Raw genomic sequence first — 14589 nt, forward strand, 5'->3', positions numbered from 1 at the left:
GCGAACAGGTCAATCTGGGGTTTGCCCCATCGTTGAAAGTCGATCCACTTGATCCTGACGCAGTTCCCACTCGTGGCACGAGCGCAGCTCCCTGCTGAACGAGTCAGCGATTGTGTTGTTTGTCCCTGCAAGATGAAAGGGTACTAGAAAGTCCCCTGGGCAACAGCCCAGTACCACAGATCCTTGTTAGGGAGAATTCTCTGTTTAGGCTGAATTTCCTAACCTAGTGAGTCCCCGAGCAGCTTTGCTGGATTTTTGGGGTTTATTTTTTTCTCCTGCCAAGAGTGAGACTCTTTTACCCTTACTCTTGGGCATGATTTGAGTGTGTTTCTTTGAATCTAGATGTGTTTAATGGGCTATGGGGTCTTTTACCCCATAGGGCTTCATGTGTTTTTGTGATGTGTGTTACACAGCACCCTCAGTGCAGTAACACAGGGGTGTCATAGTGACCCCCCAGTATAGACTCCATACCCTGGGACTGACTACTATCTCCCAGGGCATGTAAAGTCACCATTGACTTTACTAGTCTTGAATTCTGAACAGAACCAGTACAAACCATCATATTGTGGACGTACTGGCTGGGGCAATTCAATTGCCCCAGGGTCTGTTAGTCGAGGGGGCACGTCTCCGTCCCCCCTGATCGAGTTTTGGCTGGTGGCAGTGGATACTACTTTTTATATTCAACCGCAAATATTTCTCTATGGGATTTTCCCATTGTTCGAGGCTACTATCTTTATTTATTTAATTACGATAGACTCGAACATACCGCCCGTTTATTTAATTAATATTAATTCTCCGGTTGGTATTTTTTGCCAAAACTCGGTTCTAAAATGGCGTTTGTGTTCTCTTTGGTGACTCCAACCCAAGTCGAGCCCTTTGTTCCACTTTTTGGCGGGCTTCTCCACAGAAGCCCTCCAAAGTGGTGCCACTCTGTCTGGGGTACTTAGGAGGGGTGGAGGGGGATTTAAGCACCCTGGACTGAGTTGCCTAAGCAACTCAAGTCGCACTCTGTCCTGATTGGCCCAAGTGGTGAGCCGGCCGGCTCACCACTTAGAATGTTTGAGTGACAGCTAGGCTGAGTGAATGGGGGTTTTCTGCATAAAAGCAGGGCTTTGGGGACTGGAACTTCAGAAGTCGCCACAGGACCTAAGAATCTGACGAGGGAGAAGCTGAGCCGACCTGCCACGACGACACCAACGGTGGAGCCCTGCTGGACCGTCTCACCACTTTTCCCAACGACAGAGGAGATCTCCCGCCGGGGAGTCTTCTTCCTTTGACTGGTGGGGATAACCAGTTTCACGGTCTTTTCGCCTTCCCGACGCATCTCGTGGCCGCCTTGCCTGTGCCAAGCACCCCGGCAACCGGAATACCACTTTTTACCACGACCGCGAATTAAAGGGTAATACCTTTAACCGGAAAACTCTGCGGCTGGTTTCTTCCCTGGTAGTGCAACAACCTTCATCTTTCCTCCAAGTCGAGATCTTCTCTTCCCCTGGACGACGACGAGACTTGCACCCACTGCCAGGAACAACTGCCACCGCTGGAGGATCCTTCCCACTTAAGGTACCGTGTCCCGCCTGGCTTCCCTTGCCACCGACTGTACGGGGTAGATTTAGCCTCCGGCTTTCGAACCTGGGTTAGCCTGGGACACCCTGGCTAAACTTTTCTGAGCCTCTCTAAACACTTTTTCGAACTCTCTGCAAGACTTTCCAAGCCTAGATTAACTGTGTGATCTTGGGCGCATTTGTGCTCTGCTCTCTCTAAGAGTGGGCCCAGCCTATGGACTTTGGCTCACAAGTGACTTTTGCTCTTCTGCCCTGCTAATAGTGTTCCTAAATCTTAGAGTGGTGTACCTTTCCATATTCTGTCTTTTTCCCTCCCTTTTCATAAACTTATTGGAGTGCCATCTAGTTAAGCGCTCACCTCTGTATGAATATAAGTGGTGTTTTACTAAATTATCTGATAAGGAATAAGAGTTGTATATATTATAATAGTAACAGGGTTTAGAGTGTTTTACAATAACAGTGCTGGAGTGTTTCAAACAGTGTGTTTTTAAATAAATAATTATATACTTTGATACCAAAGCTCTGGTCAGTGTTTGTTTGTATTATTGTATCTGAGTGCCTATTGTGTATACTTTGCATACTGCCTAACTCTTCTTGAGGGAAGTCTGACTGCTCAGCCACAGCTACCAGGTAAATCTGGGTGGTACAGACTGCTACCAAGTGGGTTTACTGCTAACACCTGTAGTCATAAATCTTTTGCAGTGGTCCCTAAGGGAACTGCACAGGTTTCTGCCTAACAATCCTGGGCTTCCTTGGACAGGGCTGGGGATCTTGTTCCTCCCTGCTTCCGGATGTAGAACATTGTGGTTGTGTTGTTGGTGAAGATCCTCACCACCTTGCCTTTGAGGGATGGGAGAAACGACTGAGGGCCCAGAACACTGCTCGGAGCTCCAGTATGTTGATGTGGAGCATCCTCTGCTCTGGGAGCCAGAGGCCTCTCGCGTGAAGATCTCCGGTGTGCGATCCCCACCCCTCTAGGGAGTCGTCCGTCGTGACCGTCACCTGGTGTGCTGGGGTCTGAAAGTCCGTCCCCGCCGCGAGATGCGCGCGGGTGCCCCACCACCGAATTGCTTGGCGGAATCCCTTGTTGAGCAAGATCTTGTCCTCGAAACTGCCCGTCGATTGCATCCAACGGGCGTCGAGGAACTCCTGTAGAGGGCGCATCCGAAGCCTGCACAGGCGCACCAGGTAGATGCATGAGGACATCATCCCGAGAAGGGACTTGATGGACCTCACCCTGGCCACGTCCGTGGCCCGCAGACGCTGCACCTTGACCAGGATGGCCTTCGTCCTTTCCTCTGACTGCGAGGTCAATCGCGCTACTGTATCAAGCTTGGCTCCAGAAACAGTGCGACCTGCGACGGAACCAGGTGGGATTTGGGGAAGTTGATGGAGAATCCCAGGTCTGTGAGCAGCCCGACGGTCTTCGCTGTGTGTTCGACGGCGAGTTCCCTTGTTCTTGCTCAGATGAGCCAATCGTCCAGATAGGGGTAGATGTGGATGCCCTGCAGGCGCAGCCGTACCGCCACTGGCGCTAGGCACTTGGTGAATACCCTGGGCGCCGACTTCAATCCGAATGGGAGGGCCTTGAACTGGTAGTGCCGTCCCTAGACCACGAACCTGAGAAACATTCGGTGTCCTTTTAGTATGGGGATGTGAAAGTACGCATCCTTCAAATCCAACGACGATAGGAAGTCGCCTTCCTCCAGCTGGCCCAGCACGTGCTGGAGGGTGACCATCTGGAACTTCTGTGCCTTGATGCATCTTTTTAGTCGACGCAGGTCCAGGATGGGACACCATCCTCCTGTCTTCTTTCTGACGAGGAAGTATCTTGAGTATACTCCGGAGCCCCGGAGCCTCTTTGGGATGAGCTTGATGGCTCCTTTCTTGAGCATCGCCCTTACCTCTAACAGCAGTTGAGGGACATGGTTTTCCTTCTTGGCCACGGGAGGAATTCGGGGGCACTTCTTTAGAAATTCCAGAGTGTGCCCGTGGGCCAGGGCATCCAGCACCCAACGGTTGGTGGAGATGGACTCCCACACACTGACAAACTTCGTCAGCCGGCCTCCCACCGGGGTGCTTCGATGGGGGCCCCCGACGCCACGGCTGGGTCAGTCTAGCTTGGAAGCAGCCTTGCCACCTTGGCCTCCCTGGCGACGACGGCGAGGAGCCACCGCCGAATCCTTTGGAGGCACCTTGCTTGCCTCCAGAGTTCCGAAAGGCCGGCCGCCGTTGCGGCAGAACCCCGAATGCTCAAGCCATCTCTGTGTCGGTCTTGATGGCCTGCTGTGACTCATCCACTGCCTTTCCAAACAGATTGTTCCCGTCGAAGGGCATGTCCAAAACCTTGCTTGCACGTCTTGGTGGAAATCTGTCGCCTTGAGCCACGCCCGCCATCTAAGGCAAACGCAGTTGCCCAACTGGTGGAAACCGGTGTCGGCAATGTCCGTGGCTACCGTTATGGCGTGGTCCGATGCCACCTCACCTTCCTGTTGGATTGCCAGGGCCTCTGCCCTCTTGTCCGGTAGGAAATCCAACAGGGGGGCGATCTTGTACCACAATTCCCGAGTCGAACGAATCCGGGGTCGGCTGTGCCCTCAGGCACAAGGGGGCAGCGTCGGCGACCCGGTACTTCTTCTCGTACTGGTCCCTCTTGTCAGGCATCGTGGACGGGTTCTTCAGAAGCGCAAGTCCCTCGTCCCAGATGTCATCTAGTAGCGGCACCGCGAGGGCCATCTTCCTCTTGGCCTCGCGCCGTTGGTAGAGGAAGCCTTCCTTCTTCTGCTCTTCTGGGCAGAGCTGGAAAAGCTCAGATGCCCTGGCAATCATGGCGTGGAAGGAGCCAATTATGTCAGACGGGGATGCCCGAGGAATCGGTGATGGGAGATCTGTCCCGTCGTCACCACCGTCGTCATCCGTCCCCGTTGTGGCCGTATCTGTTCCCGTGTCATCCCCAGGGACAGGGGACGGGGACAAAGGCTGAGAGGGCCGTGAGGGCTGAAAAGACGGTGCCGGATGAATCCTCCTCCTCCTCTTGTTTGGAGGGCTTCCCGACGGGCCCGGCTCAGGGTCATCCGTCGGGGGTAGAGGCAATCTCGTCCTTATCTCCGTGCATAAGGATTGGATTGCCATCAAAATGGCTGCCAAGTTGTCCTGCGGCTCAGGCTGCAACGGGCACAATGGTTCCTCCACTGGAACCTCGTCGGCGCCACCCTCACTCTCGTCATCTTCCTCGTCGGGATCCTTCCCGTGGGACCGGGCCTCCTCAACGTTCTTGCCGAGGCCCTGCAAGACTTCAACCAGATCCTCCTCGGAGGCTGTGTCCGTGTCCGTAATGGCCACCGCCCCCCCTCCCCCTCTTTTTCCACCGGGTCTTCACGGGGGTCTTGTCGATGGGCTGAAAAGAGGATTCCCTCTGTGGTGGCAGGGAACCTCTGGGCCCCGAGGTCGCCTCCACTGGGGTAGCCTCCACAGGCTGTGCCAGGGCCGTAGCGACTTCCTCGATAGAGGCCTTAGCCGGGTGAATCGAGGCCTTCACCACCTTGTGCGTGCCTGCGGCTTCACCTTGGTGGGGGAGGGTCACCGCCTCGTTCCCCCTCGCCTGGTTCCTTCGAGATCGACCGGGGCCTCCCCAGAAGCTTAGCTGGGTTCGCGGATTTCCTCTTCCCCAAGCCAGAGAGTTGGCTCGTGGTTGATGGTGCCAGTGAGGATGCGCCCTGCCTGGCAGCCAAGGAGTCCAACCGTTCGGTGCTCCCGGTGCCTGCAGACTCGCAGTGCTTTGCCTTCTGTTGGGCCCCCGTCGCCGGGGCGCCCTCACAGGACCTAGAAGACCGCTCAACAACTTCTTCTCACCTGACAGGCTCTTGCCTTCCAGCCAGTTGGCGAGACAGGTCCGACGATCCCTCATAGTCTGTTCCTACATGTTCACGCAAAACGCACAGTCCTTCTCCACGTGCGATTTGTCTTCGTGGAGGCAGTACAGGCATCTCGAATGCTCGTCCTCCTTGAACACATTCTGCAACTTGCATCCAGGGCAGTTCCTGAACAGCTTGGATCCGGGTGTCGAGCTTCCCTTTTCCTGGGCCATGTCCACGAGGTAGGCCTCAGAAACTTCTGGAATCCTCCAAGAAGCATAACTCAACGAAAACTTCACCCTTGAGGGGCGTAGAACATTCTGAAACGGGTCCCCGTTGATCGGAAATAGAAACGGTGGAGCTTGAGGCTCGATTTAACCGAAAAATGAGATAAATCTCTTTGAAAAAGCGCACACGCAATAAAAGCTCGAGAGATATAGCACGAGGACTCCCAACCCTTGAACGTGTGGTAAAAATCTGAGGATGGCTGCCAGGGGCGGGGTTTAGGGAGAGGGCAGTCATTGGCTGGGGGCAGTATGACCCAGACACCAGTGATTGGTTACTACTAAGGAAGACAGATCAGAAACTAAACTGATACTGATTTTTTCTTTACCGAGGATTCCCAGCCCGACGACAGGGAATATCCATGAGCATGTAAATCCATGCCAGACCCCATGCTGGAGAAGCATGCCTGTGTTTTGCATCTTCCTTTTGTGTCCCAATTGTTTCTCCAGGTCGCGGGATCAAAATATGAATGAAAACAGAAGGCTTACCTGCTGTTCAATGTAACATTCTACCACTATTAGGGACAACCCCTATAATTTGTTCAAAAACAATCAGTCATCCAGTTTGATGATTTCCCTCAAAACGTTTTTATATTTGTTTATGGAAGCAACAGTCGAATTATGAATTTCCAATTACGTTCAAAAGCCACATTGTGTGCTTGTGTCGGAAGAGCCAAACATTTTTAGCCTCCAAGTATATACCACATTACTGCCACTACATGTACATGTTTCCACCCAACACAGAGCCTCTTCAGGTGGCTGAAAACCAACGGAAAACGAACAATCAACAGAAAAACAAATCTCGTCAATAATTAGAATGATTTCACTCCCTAGATTCCAACATTATTCATGCAGTATATATGAATGCAAATGCTTTGTTTGCTCTCCAGCTCGTAACAATCATTTATAATTACCAACGCGCTGGCCAGTGACTAAGACTTAGTGTGTCACCCAACATCACCAGCGAATCTATATTGTGAAAAGCAAATATCTAACCAAATCATAATCCCTGTGTGTCATGCTAACTGTGCATGGCCACGTTAACCTTACCTCCTGGTTTAATAGCCACTGCTCCATAAAGTACACAATTTACACAATGCTCTGAGTCTTTGACCACTTGCGTACCATAAAACTGAAGTGTGCTACTCACCAAAACTAAAATCATTCAGAATGCCATTTTGCCACTGTGTTTTGCGTGATTACCTAAACAACAAATTAAGGTTCTGCTTATGCGTGCATCACTACGTTGTGTGAACACCGTGGTTAACATGCAAACCGAAACTCAACAAGGGACAACACTCCTTCCATATGCTTGCGTAATCCAATATGCCTGCTGCAGATCTTAAATCCCCATTACTTAAGCCTTAGCACCGCTATCTGCCCCCACAGTGCCTACTGTAATGGTTCACTCGCATAGTCTTTGTGAGGCCCATCGAAAGCCCCGTCGACAAACCCAACATCTACCAAAGCCCCCACTTCGTCAACGATGGCTTTGTCTTCTAAAGCGTCCAATTCGCGAGGCCCACCGAAAGCCCGGTCAACGACCCAATCATCCACCAAGACCTCCACTTCATCGACAATGGTGTCGTCTTCCAAGGAGTCCACTTTGCTGATGACCCAAACGATGACCTCGCCGTCCGCCATCATTACTTTGCTGACGGAAGACCCTCTAACTACTGTGGTTTCTATGGTCAAGACTACGGCAACTCCACGGGTGGCACTGCCTCCACGACATCCTGCGGTAGTGGCTGTTCTGTCCACGACCACAGAGGATGCGCCTGTCGGGGTGCAGATGCCCATTGTTTCCTCATTCCCAAAGTATTTGGGCAGGAGCAAGGAGTTGCCATTTCCTACAGAGTTTCTCCCCTGGCCGGTGAGGGTGTCCCAGAACACAAAGGCAAACATATTAAACTATCAAGCTGCATATAAACAAATAAAAAGCCCTTTAAAAGGAACATTAAGCAATCTTTCACCAACTTAAACAGCTCCTACAAAATGGCCACTGCTATAATGAGCCTTCTAATGATGAGAGCAGCAAGCTGACTTCGAGTGTCTCGTTAATATGTATATTATTGAGTTTTGACATCGAGCAAAGCTTGCTTAAGCCACACCTATAAATCAGCGCATTGTACATAAAAATCCCTAACACCTAGCTAAAAGGGCATGAGTACAATTGTACAGGTAGGTACAATATTGATGCACTTCTAGTTAGTTTAGATGGGCTTTAACAGGACAACGCCTGTAGGCAGCTCCCGCTAATAACAAAAAGACAGTTAAGTGTTAACCGTATCCCAGATCTGTAGCGTAGGTACATTTCAGGCTGGTATAGATGGGTGACCCCACCAGGCAAGCTCAGGCCCAGGCTCAACGACCAGAGGCTCGGAGAAGTATTGTGGAGATGAACCCAAGCCCCACTGCACTGAATGCCGATAACTGGCAGGTCTTGGAGAATGAGTGCAGAGGAAGCTGAAAGGACCTGGAGAAGCAGACCAGAACTCAGGGATGTGACCCAGGATGTTTGATGTGGTTTAAGAAGCCCATAAATCACAGGGATTTTGTTTTGATTACAGTGCTGGTTCCTAATGAAAGGCCTGCAAACAGAGGCCCTAGAGATGGGTTGGAGAGGAAAATACATGTGCCAGCACTGAAGGGCCCCCTTCAAGTCTGTTCCAAATTGCTGGCACGAAGTAGAGGTCCAAGCCAGGATGTCCCATGAAGAAGCAGATACCTTTGGAGCAGTAACAAGGCCACTGGTATTCTACCAGGTAGATTGGGCCCTACTTCTGTTCCGGTGAGAATCACAAGTCCAGAACGTTTCTAGGGGAATACACAGAGCTCTCGGGATGGAGGATCCAGCTGTTCTAGCCAGATAAAGAGGAGGAAGTGCCTGAAGCAAGATTCACCCTCAAGAGGATCAGATGAAGATCAGATGTCAGCAGCAGAATCACCAACAAGGAACCTATGTGTTAGGGAGAATTCTCCGTTTAGGCTGAATTTCCTAACCTAGTGAGTTCCCCAGCAGCTTTCTGGATTTCTGGAGTTTGTTTATTTCTCCTGCCAAGAGTGAGACTCTTTTCCTCGCACTCTTGGACATCATTTGAGGGGTTCCTTTGGGTTCCTTTGACTGTTAATGTGTTTTATGGGCTATGGGGTCTTCTACTCCATAGGGTCTCATGTGTTTTACTATGTGTGTTACACAGCACCCTCAGTGCAGTGACACAGGGGTGTCATAGTGACACCCCACCATAGACTCCATACCCTGGGACTGACTACTGTTTCCAAGGGCATGTAAAGTCACCATTGGCTTTACTAGTCCCACATTATGAACAGAAACCAGTACGAACCATCATATTGTGGACGTACTGGTCGGGGTAATTCGATTGCCCCGGGGTCTGTTATTCGAGGGGGCACGTCTCCGTCCCCCCTGGTCGAGTTTTGGCTGGTGGCAGTGGATACCACTTTTTATATTCCACCGCGAATATATCTCTATGGGATTTTCCCATTGTTCGAGGCTACCAACTTTAATTGTTTAATTCCTATAGCCTCGAACATACCGCCGGGTTATTTATTTAATATTAATTCACCGGTTGGTATTTTTTGCCAGAACTCAATTCTAAAATGGCGTTTGTGTTCTCTTCTGTAACTCCAAACCAAAGGTCGAGCACTTTGTTCCACTTTTGGCGGGCTTCTACACAGAAGCCCTCCAAAGGGGTGCCACTCTGTCTGGGTACCACAGGGGGTGTGGGAGGGGGTTTAGGCACCCTGGACTGAGTTGCCTTGGCAACTCAAGTCGCACTCTTGTGTGATTGGCCCAAGTGGTGAGCCGGCCGGCTCACCACTTAGCATGTTTGATTGACAGCTAGGCTGAATGAATGGGGGTTTCTTGCATAAAAGCAGGGCTTTTGGGACTGGAACTTCAGATGTCGCCACAGGACCTGAAAATCCGAAGAGGGAGAAGCTGAGCCGACCTGCAACGACGACACCACCGGTGGAGCCCTGCTGAACCGTCTCACCACTTCCCGACGACAGAGGAGATCTTCTTGCCGGAGAGTCTCTTCCCCTTGAGCTGGTGGGGACCAGTTCGCTTTCCTTTTCGCCTACCAGGACGTCTAGTGGTCGAATTGCCCGTGCCAAGCACCCCGGCAACCGGATAGCCACTTGCCACTGAACCGTGAATAAAAGAACCGCTCCTTTGAATCGAGAACTCTGCGGCTGGTTTCTTCCCTGGCAGTGCAACGACCTTCAGCTTTCCTCCCCGACGAGATCTTCTCTTCCGCCGGACGAAGCACCGTCTTGCAACCGCTGCCAGGAACAACTGTCCCCGCTGGAGCGTTCTCACCATTTCAAGGTACTGTGTCCTCCTGGCCTCCCTTTCTATAGATTGCTACAAGGTGACAGTAAATCCTTAACCTTCTAGACTGGGCTGGCCTCTTGACCATCTAACTGGTCCCTTTCTTTTGGTCCAACTTCTTTCCGAACCTTCGAGACTTTTGTGCACTTTCCAACCATGTGACCTTGGACACATTTCGTTCTGATCCTCTTAACGTGGATCCGGCTTTCTGAACTCTAACTTCACAGTTTTATTCTGTCTTCATCTCATGCTGTGTTCTTCAGAAAGTGTTGGGATCTGTTTCCATTTATGCTCTGCCTTTCTCTCCCTTTTAACCGAATTATTAGAGTGCCATCTGCGTTAAGCGCTCACTGCTGTCTGAAAATAAGTGGTGCTTTACTTAAGACTTGTCTAATACTCTTTTAAGGGAGAGTATATACTTTAGTAACTGTGTTTTTGAAATTGCTTGATATTGGTGCCAGTGTGTTTTTATAGATGTGTTTTAAAATACATAATTATATATCTTTTACACCAAAACTCTGGTCAGTGTTTGCTTGTTTTATTGTGTTTACCTGCCCTATTGTGTATGCTCTGTATACTGCCTAACTCTTCTTGAGAGAAGTCTGACTGCTCAGCCACAGCTACCAGGTAAATCTGGGTGGTGCAGACTGCTACCAATTGGGTTTACTGCGAACTCCTGTGGTCTTTAACTTTTTGCAGTGGTCCCTAAGGGAACTGCACAGGTTTCTGCCTAACACTATGGAACATATCATTGCTCCAGTTCCCTCCACAAAGTTTCAGGTAGGTTCTCTAAAATGATTGGGGTCACAGCTGTTAAATACACACACAAACTGGGGCTGTGGGTTCTCCCAGCCTGCCAATCCCCAACCAAATGCCTTACAAAGTGTTGACGGCCTTCCAATCAGGATAGGCCAACCAAACAGCACTTTAGTGGGCACACATACAGGCATATGGATTGAGGCCTCTGATACCTAATTATCCAGCCAAAACCAGACTCCATTCCCTCGGAGATGCCCTGGTGAGATTTGCCTGTATGAGCTTTGAACAGAAGGGGCAAAAGCGATGTTCCCCATGGTAGGACCATAGATAAAATGGACTTCAAAATCCCTTGGTATTATCTTTTGCTCCTGGAGCAAGTGTCTACCAATGCAGATAAAAGGCTGTGCTGTGGTGTAGCCACAAACAAAACAGCTGGCATGAGCCTCCAAACCAAAACAAATTCTGGGTGAGAAAACTCACTTCGGGAAAACACAGGATCCACTGGGTGTTCCCCTGCCCATGTAACCTTATACCATAGTGTGGGCAGCACCCCAAAGGAAATGCTGCATTCAGTGAATCAACTCAGTTAGCAATGAAACCCAAACATGACATTTCTGATACAACAATACGCAATAAATGAAAAATAAAAGGGGTCATGGATTGAAACACTCATAGCTATCAAGCTCCACAAGCAACCAATAAAAGTACATGGAAATGACTAAATCATGACAAAAAAATTATATTATGTGCTCAACAAACCTGCATAGGCCAAAATCCACATACTATCGATCTAATTATTTGTTACCTTATATTCTATTTTATGAAAAGTATAACCTAATTTGAACTTTGAAAATACCTCAACTCTGCACGTAGATGAGTGAGAGACACTGCAATTTCACCAACACATGTTCATAATAATAAATGAGGCCCAGTGTGGCTCACTACATCCCTGGCTAAAGCTGCAAATAGGACTTCCTCTGCACATTATCCTTAACTGAAAAAATGAGTATCACTGATGGAGTACGAATACAAATTATATGTATGCTGATTCCCATAGAACCAAAGCATTTACTTTGGAGAAAATGGAATCAAACAAAGAAAGGGGAATACAACAGTAAAATAGATTATTGCCACAATTAAAGTAAAACGAGGGTATGGAAATGCACCATTTAGTACCTGAGGGTTCACAACGTCACTGGGAATATTCCCTGATGTTAGACCTATTCACACTTATCCAAATAATTTTGCAGAATTGCACTATGCTAGACAACTTCCATTGATGAAAACCCAACGATGTGTGTTGTAACAGTTTAAATTACAGCCAGTTCTCAGCAGAATCATGCACTTAAAATCTATGCTGTTCGTGTTGTGAGGAGCGGATTCTTCAGACAAATCACACAAAAAGGTTTACCTGTATCTTCTGAGTTTGCTGAAATGTTCTGGTGTTTCTTCATGTGTTTTTTGCAGTGAACATTTTTTCGAAAGGTTTCATTGCAGAAAGGGCATTTGAAAGGCATCATGCTTACGTGAGTTGACATGTGCCTTGTAAGACTGCCATTAGTAGTGAAGTGTGCAGTACAAACATTGCAACTGTATGCTTTAACCCCTAAAATAAAAAGAAAAGGTTACCTTCACCGTGACTCCTGTACTTTTTATTTTATAGTGGGGAACACGTACTACATAGTGATGTGACCGGAAATGTGTGCAGTGCTAAACCAAAGCCAATGTGCAGCTGGTACTGCAAATGCATGCCAACAATGTATACTTGGTTATGTTTCCAATCCTTAATACAGTTGCATGTAAGCTAGACATGCCTGGTTGATGAAAGAGGTAGGGATGGTTGGTTATAGCAATAGGAGAGAGCCTGCGATTACGAGTACAGGAGCCACCATGAAAGTAACATGATCTTATTTCTACATCCTGCCTCTCTCCTATTTCCAATGTGTGGCACTGATTTTCATGTAAGGAAGTAGAGACTGGACGGAAGAGTATATAAGGCGGCCAGGTTTCCAATAAATGAATCAACACAGACGTTTTTTGTCAAATTGAGCATCACCTGTGCAATAGAAGCATGGCACTATTGACATCCCAAATGGTGCAATAAGGAAGAATGTGATTTTATATGGATTTATAAAGAGCAATATCACTAACATTTGGTCATATGGAGCTGAATATACAGTTAGATCAATGTGTCAAAACAGCTGGTATGCTATTAGTTGACTTGATGGGAATAAGTAGGGAAAGGGTTTTTAAACACACATGTTAGTAGATGGTTCAAAATCCAAATAGATAAGCATTCTTCACCACCTACACAGAATGGAGGGAAGGCACAACAGAGTGGGCCAGAGGGTGGTCATTCCCAAGGAGGGTAAGTCAGCTACCAAGATCTTGGTCTTAGAGAGGATGAGCTTTAAGAAATGTTGCCCCATCCATTCAGCTAAGGTCAGAATGCTGTAGGCAAATTTGTTGGGGTTTATTCTAGTTGTGATTTGCACAAAACAATGTCTCTCAATGGGGTAGTTAATTCAAGGCCACAGGATCTGGTCAGCGATCTCAAAGTTATACCAACAAACAGTTTAAGTGAGTTAGGAGAGGCTCAGTGGTACTTAGCATCTAGCAGTCTAAAAGGCAACTCATGGGAGGGACACTGTTTGGGATTTATCGGTTAGGAAGGGCCTGGCCCTTTGTTTTGCTGTTCCTGGGATGCTAAACTTTGTGTCTACAGTGTTGATGGTTGTGGAAAGATCAGGGCAAATGGAATGTTCTGACCCAGTATTGATGGACCAGATCCAAGTTACTTTTTTTTTTCAAAATAAGGGGATATTACTCGAATTTTTTGTTGATCAAAATATGCATCTGATATGCAGGGTGAGATTTTCACAAACTGGCTTTGAAGAATTGTGTGTGCAGTTGGTCAAGCAGGGTTCCTGAACAGCTACAGGAGAAAATGTGGTAAAAAAATGACTTCTTGGAGAGCAAATAGAAATCTGTCAAAGATTATTCATATTGAGGAATGTTAAAGAAGTCATAATTGGGGTAACATGAACAATGATCAACTGAAGGACAACACATGATTTCACTTTCCTCCTACATTTTTGCACTTTTTTTCAGAAAATGTTGGCCAGAGAGATTTGTAGGAGGATTCCAGATGTCCTTAGGATACTAAAAAGAAAATGTTGAGCGCACATAGGTTTCTGAAGTAAATTGGTCTAAGTCTTTTTTTGCCAAGCAGATCTGTCTTTTAAATTATGCTGTGACAGTCACAGAGCCAGCCTCGTATCCTGCCCACTGTTTGCTTGAGTACAATTGACAGGAACCTGATAAGCAATTCAATCCGTTAAGCATCCTAAGCGTTATCTGGTACCACAGGCTTCTCCCTAAGACCCTTACAGAGAGTCTCTCTACATCAGACCCCGGATGTTAGGCGGAACCTCTGTAACTGTTCCTGAACCCTGAGAGAAACAGTTAGTAGTTACTTGGTCCCAAAGAAACAATATATTCAAGACTGCATCTCCCAGCATGCATATGTTTACAGCTCGAAAACCCAGAAGAAATTCTGCAAGGTCTACCAGGGATTCAAAGTAAACTACGCTTCGGAGACCGACTAATTACTAGCACTTTTAGAAAGACTCCTTAGGCAACAGGTGCAGATCCGTCAAAGGGTAAACTCATTCCAATCCCCTTCCATCCTAGTAGCAGTGCTTGTAAAACAACTGTTCCTCTCCCTGGCAGCTACTGCATTTGAGGAGAGAAATGTTGCCTTCCCCCTTACAAAG

The 14589-nt window shown here is 48.2% G+C and overlaps 1 protein-coding gene across 6 annotated transcripts in view; it reads right to left on the reverse strand.

Annotated features, from left to right (window-relative positions):
• Positions 1–14589, reverse strand: part of ZNF236 (zinc finger protein 236) — a 2444547-nt gene that overhangs the window by 876348 nt on the left and 1553610 nt on the right. For 4 of the 6 annotated variants that reach the window (XM_069620725.1, XM_069620723.1, XM_069620726.1 and 1 more), the window contains one exon: positions 12225–12419. The exons of the other annotated variants lie outside the window; for them this stretch is intronic. In XM_069620725.1, the coding sequence (XP_069476826.1) occupies positions 12225–12419 (195 nt within the window). The remainder of the gene's footprint in view (positions 1–12224; positions 12420–14589) is intronic. 6 annotated transcript variants of the gene reach the window in all.

This window comes from Ambystoma mexicanum, chromosome 5q (assembly GCF_040938575.1).
Source record: "Ambystoma mexicanum isolate Mex_15411 chromosome 5q, UKY_AmexF1_1, whole genome shotgun sequence".
Taxonomy (NCBI): domain Eukaryota; kingdom Metazoa; phylum Chordata; class Amphibia; order Caudata; family Ambystomatidae; genus Ambystoma; species Ambystoma mexicanum.